This window comes from Prionailurus viverrinus, chromosome D4, assembly GCF_022837055.1.
Source record: "Prionailurus viverrinus isolate Anna chromosome D4, UM_Priviv_1.0, whole genome shotgun sequence".
In the NCBI taxonomy this organism is placed as follows: domain Eukaryota; kingdom Metazoa; phylum Chordata; class Mammalia; order Carnivora; family Felidae; genus Prionailurus; species Prionailurus viverrinus.
The window spans coordinates 41812454-41829499 of NC_062573.1; the positions used below are offsets into that span (position 1 = coordinate 41812454).

Sequence of the window (17046 nt, forward strand, 5' to 3'; positions counted from 1 at the left end):
CTTTCTGTTGTCAAATCTCTGTCACACTTATAAGGACACTTGTGATTACATTTAGGGCTCATCCAGATAATCCAGGATAATTTCCTCATTTCAAGATCCTTAATTATGTATGCAAAGTCCCTTTTTCCATATAAAGTAACAATCATAGGTTCCAGGAACTCAGGCCCAGATATTTTGGGGGACATTATTCAGTCTGCCATATATAGAGTGATTATTTTGGATTGTCCAGATGGGCCCAAAGTATCACAATTCTTATAAATAAAAGAGGGAGGCAGAACAAAGAGAACCTGAGACATAGCATTGTGAAAAAGACACAGCCTGATGTTGCTGGCTTTCAAGATAGAAGGAGAGTGTAATAAACCAAGGAATGTGGGTGACCTCTAGAGAGTGGAAAAGGCAAGAAACAATTATCCCCTAGTGCCTCCATAGCCATGTTAACACATTAATTCTAACCCAGTAAGACCCATCTTAGAAGTTTTTTTAAAAAACTTTAATTTTAGTAAGAACATTTAACATGAAATTTACCCTCTTAAAATTTTAAGTATACAATACAGTATTGTTAACTATAGGTATAATGTTGTACAGCAGATCTCTAGAACTTATTCATCTTGCTTAACTGAAACTTTATGGATATTGATTAATAACTTACATTTTCAGGGTACTTGGGTGGCTTGGTTGGGTGTCCAACTTTGGCTCAGGTCATTATGCCATGGCTCATGGGTTTGAGCTCTGCATCGGGCTCTATGCTAACAGCTCAGAACCTGGAGCCTGCTTTGGATTCTGTGTCTCCCTGTGTCTCTGCCCCTCCCCACTCACGCTCTGTCTCTCAAAACTGAAAAAAAATTACAAATTTTTTAAAAAATAATAATTCACATTTTCCCCTTTCTCCAGCCCCTGGAAACCACATTACATATTTTGATTCTATGAATTTGACTTTTTTAGATACCTCATGTAAGTGAAATCATGCAATTTTTCTTTCTGTGACTGGTTCATTCCACTTAGCATAATGTCTTCAAGGTTCATCCATGTTGTTGCATATGACAGAATTTTCTTCTTTTTTAAGGCTTCTTTTCCATTGTATGTGTATACCACAATTTCTTTATTCATCTGTCGATGAACATTTATGTTGTTCTCACATCTTGGCAATTGTGAATGGTTCTGTAATGAACATGGGAATGCTAATATTTTTTTAAGATTCTCTTTCAATTTTTTTGGATAAATATCCAGAAGTGGGATTGCTGGATCATATTTTTATTTAAAATTTTAATCTCCTTTCTGTTTACCATAGTGGTTACACAATTTTGCATTCCCACCAGCAGTGCACAAGGGTTCCAATTTCTCTATATCCTCACCAACATTTGTAGGTTTTTTGTTTTTTTTGTTTTTATAATAGCCATTCTTAAAAATGAGAAGTGATATTTTATTGTTTTTTGATTTGCATTCCCTAATAATTAGTGATATTGGAGCATTTTTCATATACCCGATAGCTATTTATTTATATTTCTTTTTTTGAGAAATGTCTGTTAACTCCTTAGCTCATTTTTAAATCAGGTTTTGGTTTTTTTGCTATTGAGCTGTAGGAGTTCCTTATATATTTTGGATATTAACCCCTTACCAGATATATGGTTTGCACATATTTTCTCACATTCCACAATTTCCCTTTTCACTCTGCTAATTGTTTTCATTGCTGTGCAGAAGCTTTTTAGTTTGATGCAGTCCCACTTGACTGTAATGCCTTTAGCTTTGTTCTTTCTCAAGATGGTTTGGCTATTCTGTGTCCTTTGGGATTCTATATGAATTTTAGGATTTTTTTTCTGTTTCTGAAAAAAAAAAGCCATAGGATTTTGATAGGGAATGCTTTGAAATGGTAGGTCACTTTTTGGACCTTTTATCCACTGTGTGGATATTTTAATAATATTAGTTCTTCCAATCCATGAACATAGGATATCTTTCCATTAATTTATGTCTTCTTTAATGTCATTTATCAACTTTTTAAAGTAGTCTCCATGCCCAGTGTGGGGCTTAAACTAATGACCCTGAGATCAAGGGCCGTATGCTCTACTGGCTGAGCGAGCCAGGCACCCCTCATTTATTGAAGTTTTGAAGCATTCGGTATATAAGTCTTTCACCTCATTAGTTAAGTTTATTTCAAAGCATTTTGTTATATTTAATGCTATTGCAAATGGGACTTTTATTTCTGCATAGTTCATTGTTAGTGTATAGAAACACAATTGATTTTCTAAATTGACTTTGTATTATAACACTTTACTGAATTAATGTATTAGTTCTTACAGGTTTTTTTTAAGTCTTTAGAGTTTTCTAAATGTAAGATTATGCCATTTGTGGAGATAATTTTACTTCTTCCTTTCTAATTTGGTTGCCTTTTACTTTATTTTCTTGTCTAATTGCAATGGCTAGGACTTCCAGTACTACATTGAACTGAAGTGGAAAGAATAGGCACCACTGCTGATTTTTCAGTTTCAAGAACAGCTTTCCATTTTTCACTGTTCAGTATGATGTTAATTGCAGGCTTTTCATATATGGTCATTATTATGTTAAGGTAATTTCTTTCAGTTCCTACTTTATTGACCATTTTATCATGAAAGGATGTTGAATTTTGTCAAATGTTTTGTCTGTTATCTATTGAAATAATTACTGTGGATAGTGTTTTTGTTACTAATTTAATCTTTTATTGTAGGTCTGTTCAGATTATCTTCTGCTTGAGTCATTTTAGAAATTTGTGTGTTTCCAGGACTTTGCCTACTTTATTTAGGCTATCTAATTTGCTCATACAGTTGCTCATAGTGTCCTTTTATAATCCTTTTTATTTAAAAAAAATTTTTTTTTTTACGTTTATTTTTGAGACAGAGAGAGACAGAGCATGAACAGGGGAGGGGCAGACAGAGAGGGAGACACAGAACTGGAAGCAGGCTCCAGACTCTGAGCCATCAGCCCAGAGCCCAACGCGGGGCTCGAACTCACGGTCTGTGAGATCGTGACCTGAGCTGAAGTCAGACGCTTAACCGACTGAGCCACCCAGGCGCCCCAATCCTTTTTATTTCTATAAGAAGAGTAGGAGTGTCTCATCTTTCATTTCTAATTCCAGCAGTTTGAATGCCATCTCTTTTGTCTTTGTTAATCAAGCTAAAGTTTTACCAATTTTGTTGCTCTTTAAGAAAATAAGCTTTTTAATTGATTTTCTATATTTTTAAATTTTGTTTTATTAATTTCCACTCTGATCTGCTATTTACTTTCTTCTTCTTGCTTTGGGTTTATTTTGCTCTTTTTCCAGTATTTTAAAGTGGAAAGTTAAGTTATTGGTTTGGGATCTTTCTTTTCTTCTTGAAATGTTTCTGTGAACACTGCTTTTGCTACATCCCTTAAGTTTTGGTGTGTGTCTCCATTTTTATTCATTTCAACTTTGAGATGTTTTTGAGATTTTTAAAGTTCCCTTTTGATTTTTTCTTTGACCCATTGATTATTTAGAAGTGTGTTGTTTGATATCTTATGTTTCTGAATTTTTCAATTTCCTGTCTGCAGTTGATTCCTAATGTTGAAAAACATATCTTTATATCATTTCTATCCTTTTAATTTTTTAATGATTCTATTCTGTATACTTTATTAAAACAATCCTTTAATTATTTCTACTATACTTTAAATTCATTGAGTTTTGTATTATGGTCTATGATCTATTCTGGAGAATAGCTCATATACACTTGGGAAGAGTATGTATTCTGTTCCTGTTTTGAGGACCATTGTATAAATGGTTGATTTATAGTGTTGCCCAAATCCTCTATTTCCTTGTTGATCTTCTGGCTAGTTTAATTGTTCTATCTATTATTGGAAGTGGGGTATTGAAATCTTAAACTATTATTAAGTTCTTATTATTAAACTATTATTAAGTTCTTTATTTTAATTCCAGTACAGTTAACATACAATGCTATATTAGTTTCAGGTATACAAATAGTGATTCAACAATTCTATACATTACTCAGTGCTCATCATGGTAAGTGTACTCTATTCCCCTTCACTTATTCCACCTATCTCTCCAGAACATTTTTAGTGTTTATTTGTTTTTGAGAGAGAGAGACAGAGCATGAGCAGGGGAAGGGCAGAGAGAGAGGGAGACACAGAACTCAAAGTGGGCTCCAGGCCCCACACTGTCAGCACAGCCTGACGCAGGGCATGAACTTACGAACTGTGAGATCATGACCAGAGCTGAAGTCAGATGCTCAACCGCCTGAGCCACCCAGAAGCCCCGTTTAGAACCTTTTTAATGTCTCCTTTTTCTCATGTTATAGCCACTCCAGCTTATTTGTTGTTGCTCTTTGCATAATGCACCGCTTTCCGTTCATTTGCTTCAAGTCTTTGTATTTTGAATCTAAAATGTGTCTCCTGTAGACAGCATAGAGTGGATCTTTAATGCACTGACAATCTCCGCCTTTTAATCAAATTATTTAATATAGTCACATTTAATGTTATTGATATATTTGGATTTATATCTGCCATTTTCTTTATGTTTTTGTATGTCTTACATCTTTTTAGTTCCTTTATTTCTTCTTTACTGCTCTCTTTTGCATTAAACTAATATTATCTGAGGTACCATTTTAATTTTTAATAGTCTTTTATACTATATATTTTTTTCAATTTTTATTTAAATTACAGTTAGTTAACATGTAGTATAATATTAATTTCAGGTGTATAATATAGTGATTCATCACTTCCATACAATCCCTGGTGCTCATCATATACTATATATTTTTTGAGTAAGTTTCTTACTGATTGCTCTAGGCTTACGATATACATCTTATCAGAATCAGCTTTATATTTATATTTATATTTATATTTATATTTATATTTATATTTATATTTAATTCCAGTGAGATTTAGAAACATTACTGGTAAATAGCTCCATTCTCTTTCCTCTGTTTTCTGTTATTATTGGTATACATATTATATCTGTACGTTACAAACCCAATGCATGATTATAATTATATAATACTATGTCTTTTAGACTAGTTAAGAGAAGAAAGGAGAGCAAGTACATATTTATAGCTTTTCTTATATTAACCTTCTTATTTATCATTTCTGATTCTCTTTATTTATTCTTGCAGAATCAAGTCACCATTTGGCGTTATTTCCTTAGCCCAATATAACTCCCCCCCCCATACCTTTTGTGCTGTTATTAGCAAACGTATTACATTTGTATGTATCATAGGTCCAAGAATACATTACATACATATTGATTTATACAGTTGCTTTTTAAATTGGGTAGGAGAAGAAAGGAGAAAAATGGATTTATGTTGTCTTTTTTATGACATAATTATCATTACCAGTGCTCTTTGTTTTTTAATAAGAATTTAATTACCATTGGGGGTCACTTACTTTCAGTCTAACTTCCTTTAGAATTTCTTATAAGGAGGGTCTGCTAACAACAGATTCTCTTTGTTCATCTGGGAATATCTTTCATTTACTTTTGTTTTTTAAAGATAGATTTGCTGAATATAGGATTCTTGGTTAACAGTTTCTTACTTTGAGCACTTCAAATATATTATCCCATCGTTTCCTGGTCTCCGTTGTTTCTGCTGCAGATGTCATATTTTAATAATTTTGAGGTTCCCTTGAAAATGAGTCATTTTCTTACTCCTGTCAATTTTCTCCCTGTGTTTTGTTCTTTCAGAATTTTTTTTAAGTTTATTTATTTTGAGAGAGAGAGAGAGCACGTACGAGCAGGGGAGGGGCAGAGAGAGAGGGAGAGAGATGGTGAGAGAGAGGGTGACAGTTTCCTCACTATCAATGCAGAGCTCAACAGGGCTCAGACTCACAAACCATGAGATCATGACCTGAGCCAAAATCAAGAATCAATGCTTAATCCACTGAGCCATCCAGGCACCCATGGTTCTTTCAGAATTTTTACTATGTTTTTATTTGTGGAACTTTGTGTTTTCCTACCTGGAGTTTGTTGAGCTACCTATATGTGTAGATTATTGTTTTTCAGTAAATTTGAGATGTTGTTCATCCATTATTTCTTCAAATATTGCTGCGCTTAATAGTGTCCATATTTCTCTGAAGCTCTGTTCATTTTTCTTCATTCGTTTCTCTCTCTGCTCTTCAGGTTGCATAATCTCTATTATCTTTATTCACATTTGCTAATTATTTCTCTTTTTAAAATTTTATTTATTTTGTGAGAGCATGAATGGGATAGGGGTAGAGAGAGAGGGAGTGAGATTTCCAAGCAGGCTCGGTGCTGTCAGCTCAGAGCCTGATGCAGAGGCTTCAGCTCAGGAACCATGAGGTCATGACCTGAGCAGAGTCAAGAGTTGGACACTCAACTGACTAAGCCGCCCAGGGCCCCACTACTAATTATTTCTTAATCACATCTACTGTTGAGCCTCTTCAATGAAGTTTTCACTTTGGTCATTGTACTTTTCTAGTCTAGAATTTCCATTTGATTCTTTTTTATAATTCCTATCTCTTTATTGATATTCTGTATTTGCTGAACATGTTCATCATTCCTTTTTAACTCTTTAGTCATGACTCCCTTTAGTTCTTTGAACATGTTTATAATGACTACTCTGAAGACTTTGTTAAATTTGACATCTGGTTCCTCTGTAGGCAGTTAGGCACTTTCTGTTGTCTGCCTTTTTTTTTCCCCCCAGGGTGCGGGTCATACTTTCCTGTTTCCTTGCATGACTAATCATTTTTGTTGGAATCTGGACATTTTAGATAATATATTTTGGCAACTCTGGGTACTGGTGCCTCCCCTCTTGTTGTTTGCTTGTTTATTTATTTAGTAACATTATTTTAATAGAGTCTGTTCCTCTCTTGCACTGATAAGCTTCTGATATGCTCTTCAGGGAGCATATCCTTGGGTTATATGCACAGTCACCCTGGGTTAATGGTGGTTTTTTTCAAGGTTCTCTTTGGTTGTCTCTTTTCCTGATCATACCCAGTTGTTAAACTCTAATTGCTGGGTGATTTCTTTATGGCTTTCAATCAGTACCCTGGGGCATAAATTGCTCATCAACTAAACCAAAGAAATTCAGGCTCCTTTGAAGGGATAGTTCTGGAAGGCAGTTATTAATATTTGTTCTGACCCTAGACAGTTTCCTGTAGCTATGTTCTTCCAGGTTCTCTCCTGCACACTAGCTGGCTCACAATTTAACTTATATGTCCAATGATTCTACCAATATCATCCCAATTGCCCTTCAGTACTTCTTTCACTAGTAGTGAGAGTAGTTTTAGGGGGCACCTTTAGGCTTGAACTTCTCCACACTCTCTTGCAAATAAAGTCATTTCCTTTAGGAAAAGCTTTATTGCCTACTCTCCCTCCAGGAAAAGTCTTGGAGTTATGGCTATGGACCTGGAAGCGAGGACAATGGCAAGCTTCTCTCTCAATGACATTCCCAGTTTAGGAGCTGAGTGCTCAGTGGTGGTGGTTAGGGGTGGGGTGGGCAGTATCTTCTGCTTTTTGTTTTTGTTTTGTTTTGTTTTGGGTTTTTTTGCTTGATTCTCCCAGCATGTAGTCAACAGACTGGTGGAAAGATGATTGGGGTCCCAGTATTCTCAGCAACACCACACCCAGGGTAGAGCTCCTTAGGGACTGGGTAGAAGAAAAACTCCACCTCTATGCTTGCCTATAACTTAGCCTCAGTAGCAGATCGGTGGGGGAAAGATGAGAAATACTGACTTCCTGCCCCTCCTGGGATGATAGCTTTCTAACTGGGAACTAGGGGAGATGAAACTGTGCTCTTGTCTGAGCCAGCCTAGAGTGAAGTTTCCATCTTGCTGAATTGGGAGGAAGGGGAAGCAGATTTCTCAGTTCAAATACCACAGACTGTCATGGTTCTTCACACATTTTAATAAATTCTCTTGAATGTGTGTTTATTCAGATGTGTGTACTTAACCATACTGAGCAATTTTAGCTGGTTGTTTTAAAATTGTTTTCACTGGGTTTGCTGGTGACTGAGTCTACGGAGTTCCTCAGGCTGTCATGCTGAGAGTCTGAGGAATGCTACCCATCTTTATTTCCTCTTTCTGGAACATGTATTCTCTTCAGTAAGATTTACATTGGAACTTCTGCCATGCTTTACATTTCAAGCGGTCATATTTTCCATCTCTTTATTTCTGTTATATTCTTTTCTGTGTAAGCTCTACACCCAATGCGAGGCTAGAATTCAACTCATAACCCCAAGATCAGGAGTCACATGCTATACCAACTGAGCCAGCCAGGCACCCCTATTTCTCTGTACATTCTGAGCTTATTTTCTTTAGTTCATAATCCACCTAACCAGTTTTCTCTCCAACTCTGTCTAATATTCTGAGTTACTCTTGAATTTTTAATTTTATTTGAGTAATTTCATTTTGATTTTAATTCAGTTTTATTGAATTTTATTTTAATTTTATTTATTAAAATTTTATATTTTAAATTTTCTTTAGTACTATTTAGTTCTTTTAAAAATTTGCCTGGTATTTTAAGATAGGGTCTCATTGATTTCGTATATTTTCTCCTCCTATGGCTTTGTTTCTAATCATTTATCCAATATGTATTTCATAGTATATATCTGATCCATTCTTAAATTCTAAGGAATTTCTGTTTCTTGTTTACTAAGCTTTTTTGCCATGAATGACTTAAATTTTATGAAATGCTCTTTCTGTATATATATTAAGATATTTTTAATCTTAAACAGGGAGGCTGTCACCTTACATTTCATGTGTTTAAATGGAGGTAACTTTGAATCAGAATATCATTTTTTTGCAACCCAATTTAAATTAATGGATAGATGGGTCATCTGGGTGGCTCAGTTGGTTGAGCTGTCCAACTGGACTCTTGATTTCAGCTCAGGTCATGATCTCAAAGTCATGGGATTGAGCCCCATGTCCGGTTCTGCACTAAGCAGTGGAGCCTGCTTAAGATTCTCTCTCTCTTCCTATCTATCTTCTCTCTCTCCCTCCCTCCTTCTGCACCTCTTCCCTCCTCACACACTCTAAAAAAATTTTAAAAATAAATTAATGGGTAGAGGCATTAAAAGCTGATGGCTACTAACATCCAAGAGAGATGAGACATTATGTGCCTCCTGATGAAAGAACATACCACCTCCTCTGAAGTAGCCTTGAGAAAAAAATCTATCTAGATTCAACTAATCAACTTAGAGGAAATCAGAAGACCAAGGATTATGTTAAACTACACTATGGAGATGCAGTTAATAGAATCTGGATTATATGAAACTCTCCAGGACAAACAACTGGCTTTCCTCACCAAGTAAACTGTAAGGAGAGAGAGCAGGAGAGAACACATGAAAGATGGGGAGGGAAAGGGAAAGCAAAAGAGCCAGCAAGAATGGGAGAGTGAACTCAGAGATTAAAAGAAACATAAAATACATACAAACCAATTGCTATGTGTGGAATTTAACTGGATCCTGATTCAAATAAAGAATATGTAAAAAAAAAAATGGCATTCAGGAAATATGTGAAGTTTTGAATATTCACTGCATATTTGATGTCACTAAGGAATTTTAATTTATTTTCAAATGTGTGCCAATGGCATTGTGCCTATCTTAAAAATAGTGATCTTTTAGATGTAACATTGAAATACTCATGGTTGAAATTATATAATGTATGTAAAATGCTTCAAAATAACATGTGAGGAGTATAGTATAGAAGAAACATATAGGCTATGAGATGATAATTCTTGAAGCCAGGTAATAGATAAAGGTTCATTACTATTCTTTGTATTCTCTTATACATTTGGAATTGACTTTGCTATTACTTACTTCTTTAACCTTGTAATCTTGATTCTTACAGGGAAGGAATTTTGCTAAAGTGAGGTCAAAAAGAGCAGTTAACAAATGCATCATCACATTCCGATGTGTAGACTTTTTAAACCTGAATCATCTGTAAAGCTGAGGGCATCGTTTGAAAACACTGACAATTTCCTGTTAATTTTCCCTAAATGAAATCATCAAATGCATTTGTTTTCATTCTGAAAAAAATGTGCTTTGCTACAAAATACTTACGGAATCAAGCACACATCTCTTTTTTCGGTTCTGAAACACTTAAAATATTTCAGTGTCTGTACTTTTTCAAAAATCATTTTTTCAGGATCCTATTGATATCACAAGCTGTTCAGTTTATGTGAGTGTTCAGTTTAAACTACTGATTGAGGCAAAACCAACAACTTTTTATTTGTTGCTCATTAAATGTAATAAGACATGGGCACCTTGGGAATGGCACCTAAATCAATCCATAATTTATAGAAACCTACAGTCTCCTTGGGAAGACAGATTACATGACAAGATGAACAAGAGAAATGTGTAAAAATAATTGTCAAGGCAACAGAATAAATTATATATATGTATTTTTTGTCAACTCAGAATTCAGTACCCAGAATTCCTAATTCCCTCCATCGTAAGTATTTTTTAACTGTATTAAACCTTGATTCACCCCCACCTCTGCTGAGATAACAAGGGGATATAAATGGGCAAAATAGAATGGGTAAAGGGCTCTAGTAATGTTAATTAAGGCACCAACATACTATCTGTAAATATATTCCTTCCCTTCTTGAAAAATATGGACTTTTGGTTTCTGCCATGCCAGGACACTATGATCTTTATCCTGAATTGAACTGTTACAAGGAGCCAGACTCTAGTCCTAGGGAGAAGTGATTTGAAATGGAAATGGAAGCATCACTAAAATTTCAATAGGCAGAAGCATAATGGGTTTATACATTTCACAAATATATATAGTAATGCTTATGTGTCCGTCACTATGCTAACTGGACAATCAGGCAATTTAATACAGTGTGAACAGGGTGTTTGGGGAACACAAAAGGAAGGACAGCCAGCCAAGTGAGGCAGATGAAAGAGGGTGGTGGTGGAGCAGTCAGGTGGAGAGACAACAAAGGGCAGAAGTAAGAGGGGGGTCCATCCTGCTTGGACCAGAAGTCTAAGAGCTGCTCTGATATGGCGGCCATTAGACACATGTGGCTGTCGAACACTTGAAATAAACTTACTTGACTGAGAAACAATTTGTAATTTTAGCACATAATTTAAATTTAAAAACTGATAGTTTTTTACTTTTATTATTTTTTATTTTTTTTCAGTATATGAAATTTATTGTCAAATTGGTTTCCATACAACACCCAGTGCTCATCCCCAAAGGTGCCCTCCTCAATACCCATCACCCACCCTCCCCTCCTCCCACCCCCCATCAACCCTCAGTTAAAAACTGATGTTTCAATATACTTGCAATGATGAGTATGTGGATCTAACTTTTTCATAGTAAAATTTATAAAATTTAATAACAGATCAAATTACTTCTAATGAAAGTTTAGCATCCGATTTGAGATGTGCTGGTAAGTGTAAAATACACATCTGATTCCAAAGATTTAGTATTTGCAAAAGACGTGTAAAATTTTTTGACTTTTCACTGATTACATGTTGACATATTTTGGATAGAGTAAGTAAATATATTATTATAATTAATTGGCTTTTAAAAAATGTGGCCCCTAGATTTAAAATTACATATTGGCTCACATTATATTTCTAGGGATAGCACTAGTCTGTAGTGCTGTCAGGTGTGGGAGATAGAAGAGGCTGGAGTAAGCCAGAATATGTCAGGACATACAGGGCTTTGCAAATTGTGATAATCAATAAGAAGCTGTACATTCAAAATAGTATTGGCTTGAAAGCCTACCAAGTGCCACTTCCTGGTCCCTTGGGATATCTATCAGTGAACAAGATTTCTGCCTTCACAGTGTGTACATTTCTAGGGAATGGGGGTGGAAGTTATCAAAAATCAAACAAGCAAACACGAATAAATACTAGATTTGTTGGGAGGTGTTAATAGCTTATGGAAGAAAAAAATTGAGTCATGTGGGAATGGGCAGGAGGGCAGGGGCTGTGGAGTGAGAATCATTGCCCTCCATTAAAATAGGATGTTGGGTTGATGCACTGTGATTTTTGAGCAGAGATTGGAAGGTGATAGAGTGAACCACGTGGTTATCTAGGAGAAGTTTTCCAAGTAGAAGGAATATAAAGCAAATACTCTGGTATTAAAGGCAGGAGAGGGCCTGATCTGCTCCAGGAAAAGCAAGGCCGGTGGCACAGAGGATGGTAGTTAGGAAGTCAGAGATGAGGGACATGTGCAGATTCTACGAGGACTCGTGGACTATTGTGAGGATTTGGGCTCTTATTCTGAGTGAAAGAGTTTGAGCAAAGGAATGACTCATGTTTTACAAGGATCATTCTGGATCCTGGGTTGCTGTATGGGAGTAGAGAAGAAGAAAAGAGGACCAGTTAGAATATCACAGCACCCAGGTGAGAGGTGAGTGGCTCAGACCAGGGTAGAGGTAGTAGCTGTTGTGAGGGTGTCCGTTTCTGGATATATTTTGGATGGTAGAATGAATAAACATCTTCCTGGTGTGAATGTGGGTTTTGAAGAGTCCAGGATAACTCCATGATTTTGGTCTGAGGGACCAGAGCCATAAAACTGCCAACTACCAAGAGATGGCAGAGATTTGGTGGCGGCGAGGGTGGGGGTGGAGATGGGAAACAGTCACTGAGGAATGAGTGAAGATAGAGAAGTCCAAGAATTGAGCCCTGGGGCAGGGAACATTAAAAGACCTGAGAGAACAGCAGGAATCAGAAAAGAAGATTGAGTAGCAACCATTGAGGTAGAAGGAATACTGACTGTAGCATCCTTGGAAGCCATGTGAGGAATATTTATCAAGGAGGAGGGACAGATGAAATCTATCAAATGCAGCTGATAGAAAAAGAAAGATGAAATCTTAGAACTGACTGATTTAGTAAGGAGGTGACCTTGAAAATGGTGGTAGTGGTGGTGCTGAAAGTAGAGTGCTGGAAAAGCTAGATTGGAGTGAGCTGAAGAAAGGAGGAATTGGAGACAGAATAGATCTTTGGGGGTTATATTCCAATGAAAGGCAAAGCAGTAAGACAAACAGCATACTGGATTGTGGCCAAGAATTCTTTTTTAATGGCAGAAAGTAACAGCATTATTTGTGTGCAGAGAGAAATGATGCAAAGAGGGAAAATTTGAGCATGGAGAGATGGGCAACCACTAGAGTGAGGTCTCTGACCAGGTCAGAATTACACAGGAATGATCAGATTTTCATATATGCAAATATTCACTGAACTTGTGCCAAGCCCAAGGAACTAAGGATTCCAGTGAAAAAGACACAGTTCCTGCTTTTATGGAGGTTTATCAAAGAGTGAGGGAGATAGGGAAGTCCTTAACTGAATGATAGCCCTTTATATATTGGAAATTCTCAAAGTTTTCCCTTCAATGGTTAGAAATTCTCAATTCCTTTAACCACTACTTATGTGGCATGGTCTTCCCAATCCTCACACCTTCCTAAACTGGTGCTTTTTAGATGGTCAGTGTTCTCCTAAAAATGTGCCCAGAACTGGATAGTGTTCCAGACATGATTTAACAGAATTCAATGTCAAACTAAGAGAGGTTATTTTATTTTACAAAGCCAGGTCTCCTCTAGAGTCCACTCCTTAAAAGGTATCAATTTAAGGGGCACCTGGGTGATTTAGTGGGTTAAAGTATCCAACTCTTGATTTTGGCTCAAGTCATGACCTCACAGTTTGGGAATTTAAGTCCCGCATTGGGGTTTCAGACTGACCGTGTGGAAACTGCTTAGGATTCTCTCTCCCCCGCCCACCCCCCTTCCCTCTGCCCCTCCTGCACATGCTCTCTCTCAAAATAAATAAACTTTTTTTTTAAAGGTATCAATTTAAGAGAGTAGATGCTTACAGTAAAAAGCTCAAACAGTGCAGAAAGACATGAAGTACACAGTAGATCTCTTGATTCATACCTCAGAGGTTATCACCAAGCTTCTTACCAGAAACTTTCTATGAACATAAAGCATAAATAACACTATCCACACATCCAGTATTTTTCTGACTTCCACTTGTAACAGACATCATTCCATTCTGGTGCATAAAGATACACATCATTTATTTGAGCTGATGTATCTTATTTAGATGCCCCCACTCCTTTGAGAATTTTAGCCATTCCTAAGCTTTTGCCTACTATAAACGACTCCAGAATGCACTCAGGCTAACTTGCAAAACATGTCAGGTTTCAACGTTTATTTATTTTTGGGACAGAGAGAGACAGAGCATGAACGGGGGAGGGGCAGAGAGAGAGGGAGACACAGAATCGGAAACAGGCTGGCTCCAGGCTCTGAGCCATCAGCCCAGAACCCGACGCGGGGCTCGAACTCAAGGACCGCGAGATCCTGACCTGGCTGAAGTCGGACGCTTAACCGACTGCGCCACCCAGGTGCCCCAAAACATGTCAGGTTTCAAAGATAACCCTGGTATTCCACCCTTCTCCTTTTTTGATTAACACTCTTCATATGAAGGATTCTGGTTTATCCACAAAATCATGAAAAACAATGCAAAACAATGCATTATCAATAAAGTTTTTAAGTAGATGCAAATGCACAAATCAGTAACTTGGCACTCTTCCAGAGGGTTAAGTCACTATGCTACAACTTTTCCATTATGCCCATAACCTTCACTAGGGAAACTGAAAAGTATTTCAAAACTGACCAATGCGTTCCCTTAATTTTGTAGCTAAAAAAAAAAAAAAAAAAAAGTGAAAGATTATGTAAAAACCATCCCAGGAAGAAAGTCTACATAGTCCTTAAGAATAAGGTATCAGCTGGGGCACGTGGGTGGCTCATGTGGTTAAGCACCTGACTTTTGATCTCAACTCAAGTCATGATCTCATTGTTCCTGAGTTTCAGCCCTGCGTCTGCCTCTGCCGCTGATGGCTAGGAGCCTGCTTGGGATTCTAGCTCTACCTCTCTCTGCCCCTCTCCTGCTCGTGCATGTGCGTGCTATTTCTCAAAATAAGTAAACTTTAATTTTTTTAATGTTTATTTTTTGAGAGAGAGAGTGCGAGCAGGGGAAGGGCAGAGAGAGAGAGGGAAACACAGGATTTGAAGCAGGCTCCAGGCTCCAGCTGTCTGCACAGAGCCCTATGTGAAGCTTGAATCCCTGAAACCATGAGATCATGACCTAAGCTGAAGTCGGACGCTTAACCAACGGAGCCACCCAGGTGCCCCAAAATAAACTTAAAATGCCCCCCCCCCCTTTGCTCATGCTCTTTCTCAAAAATAAACATTTAAAAAAAATGGAAAAAAAAAAAAAGACTGACTGATGGGTAACAACAAAAAGACAGGAGTATATGCCAAATGAGAACTCTGAAAATGAGGTTGCTAGAAAAGGCTACTGAATCAAGAAAAGTACCTAAGTCATTGGGGGAAAACTGTGCTTTCTGAAGGCAGCAAGAAAAATGCCCACGTTTTTGCCTTGATATCCTCAGACTTCTAAGAATGAAGGAAAGGAAGGTATAGTATTACAGAGTAGTGAATCAGGGCTTACAGACCCAGACAACCCTGGGTTCAGATTCATTAGGCCATCTGTGCATCTCTAATGCGCAACCAGAGTTGAATCATTGTATTGGAGAATGCGAGAGTCATAATCACATGTAACCCAAACAGCTCCATGTTTTAATGCTGGCGGTAACTGGTTTATTTTATTGTTTATAATTAGCAGATTATCTTGAAGCCAATCTCCTAGACACAAACACATGGACTTTACAGACTCTTTAAACAGGATACATCACTAAAGGATCCAGTAACAGCCCACAGTGAAAAGTAATAATTCTGAGGAAAAAAAAAAGATCTCCCTGTGACAGAACAAAACACATTCCTATAAAATTAACAAAAAGCAGTGTAAGAAGCAAGCTTCTATTTTATGAAAAAATCTAAACCACTAACTCATGTAAAATAATTCATCAACTCAAAAAGTAGAAACAAAGATCAAATATTAATTTTAAAAATACCTGACACACTATAATGTGTGTATATAGTCTCTTACATGGTTTAAGACTATCTGAGTATTAAACACCCAGTTTTTCTCAAGTTGTGGCAAGCCCAAATATCGTTCTGACTGTACAGTCACTCATGAAGATCGAACTCAAACAGAACTCTTCTTAGAATTACCATCTTAAATTTTGTATCATTACACCTGTAATTTTTTCAAGAACTGGGTCTTTTTTATTTTTAAGACAGCTTTACCATTTGATTATATTCACTGTAGAAAAATGTGAAGACACAGAAAAATATAAAGAAAATTAAAATTGTTTCCCTCCCCCAAATATGGTAACAAAAGATTATAATCTATTCATTTCTAGTCTTTTTATACATCAATGCAGAATTTAAAGACAAAATTAGCAATGTAAAATGCTTACGCATATCCTTTTGTCATTTCATATTACAGAGCAGTCATTTCTTTAGGACATTAAATATGTGAAAACATGATCTTTACTTGGCTGCTTCACAATCTAATTAGAGCTAGGTCATAATTTACCTCCAACTGTTGGATATTCAGATTGTTTTGTATATTTGTTATTATAACTAAAACTATATTAGACATCCTTCTTTATACATAATTCTTTGTATCTCTGATAATTTTATAAAGATAAAGTCCTAGGACTAGAGTAGCCAGCACAAAGGGTGTAAGTATTTTTAAAACTTTTTAAAACTGTAGGAATTTTACCAAACTGCCCTCCACAAAGACTGTTTGAATTTACAGTTACACCAATAAATAGTCTAAGAATTCCAGTTCTTCTTCATATTTCCTTGGTAACATAGGAAGCTGGATGTTATCTCCTACCCTGTATTATTACAAACTTACTGGGGGAAGGGCAAATGGGGTCTTGTCTTTTTAAGAATTTTTCCACGTGTTTAACTGGTGATTTGCTTTCCTTCTGTTTTCTGAAGCAGTCCAAGCCTTCTAGAAGGCATTTCTGATATGTGCATGTCTTGTCATGTTCTTCCTTAGCAGGCAGGGGCATGAGAGCTGCATGTCTTTCCATGTTTTTTCCATTAACTAGGCAGAAATTTCCCAAATGACTGGAATTAGAAAGTCTTCTGGTCTTCTAGGCAGCCATGCTCTTTTAATGTCTTGGTAATAAAACAGAAAACTGGGCTGTATTCTAAAAGGA

The 17046-nt window shown here is 36.6% G+C and overlaps 1 protein-coding gene across 4 annotated transcripts in view; it reads right to left on the minus strand.

The window, feature by feature from the left end:
* Nucleotides 1-7888: 7888 nt before the first annotated feature.
* The window catches only part of MTAP (methylthioadenosine phosphorylase), a 56718-nt gene continuing 47560 nt past the window's right edge, over nt 7889-17046 (minus strand). For 3 of the 4 annotated variants that reach the window (XR_007146516.1, XR_007146518.1, XM_047831324.1), the window contains one exon: nt 15544-17037. Coding sequence is in view for 1 of the 4 variants with exons in the window: in XM_047831324.1 (XP_047687280.1) it covers nt 16999-17037 (39 nt within the window). In the remaining 3 variants the exon portion in view is untranslated. Of the gene's footprint in view, nt 7902-15543; nt 17038-17046 lie in introns of those variants that run through there. The other variant, XR_007146517.1, reaches the window with a different exon arrangement.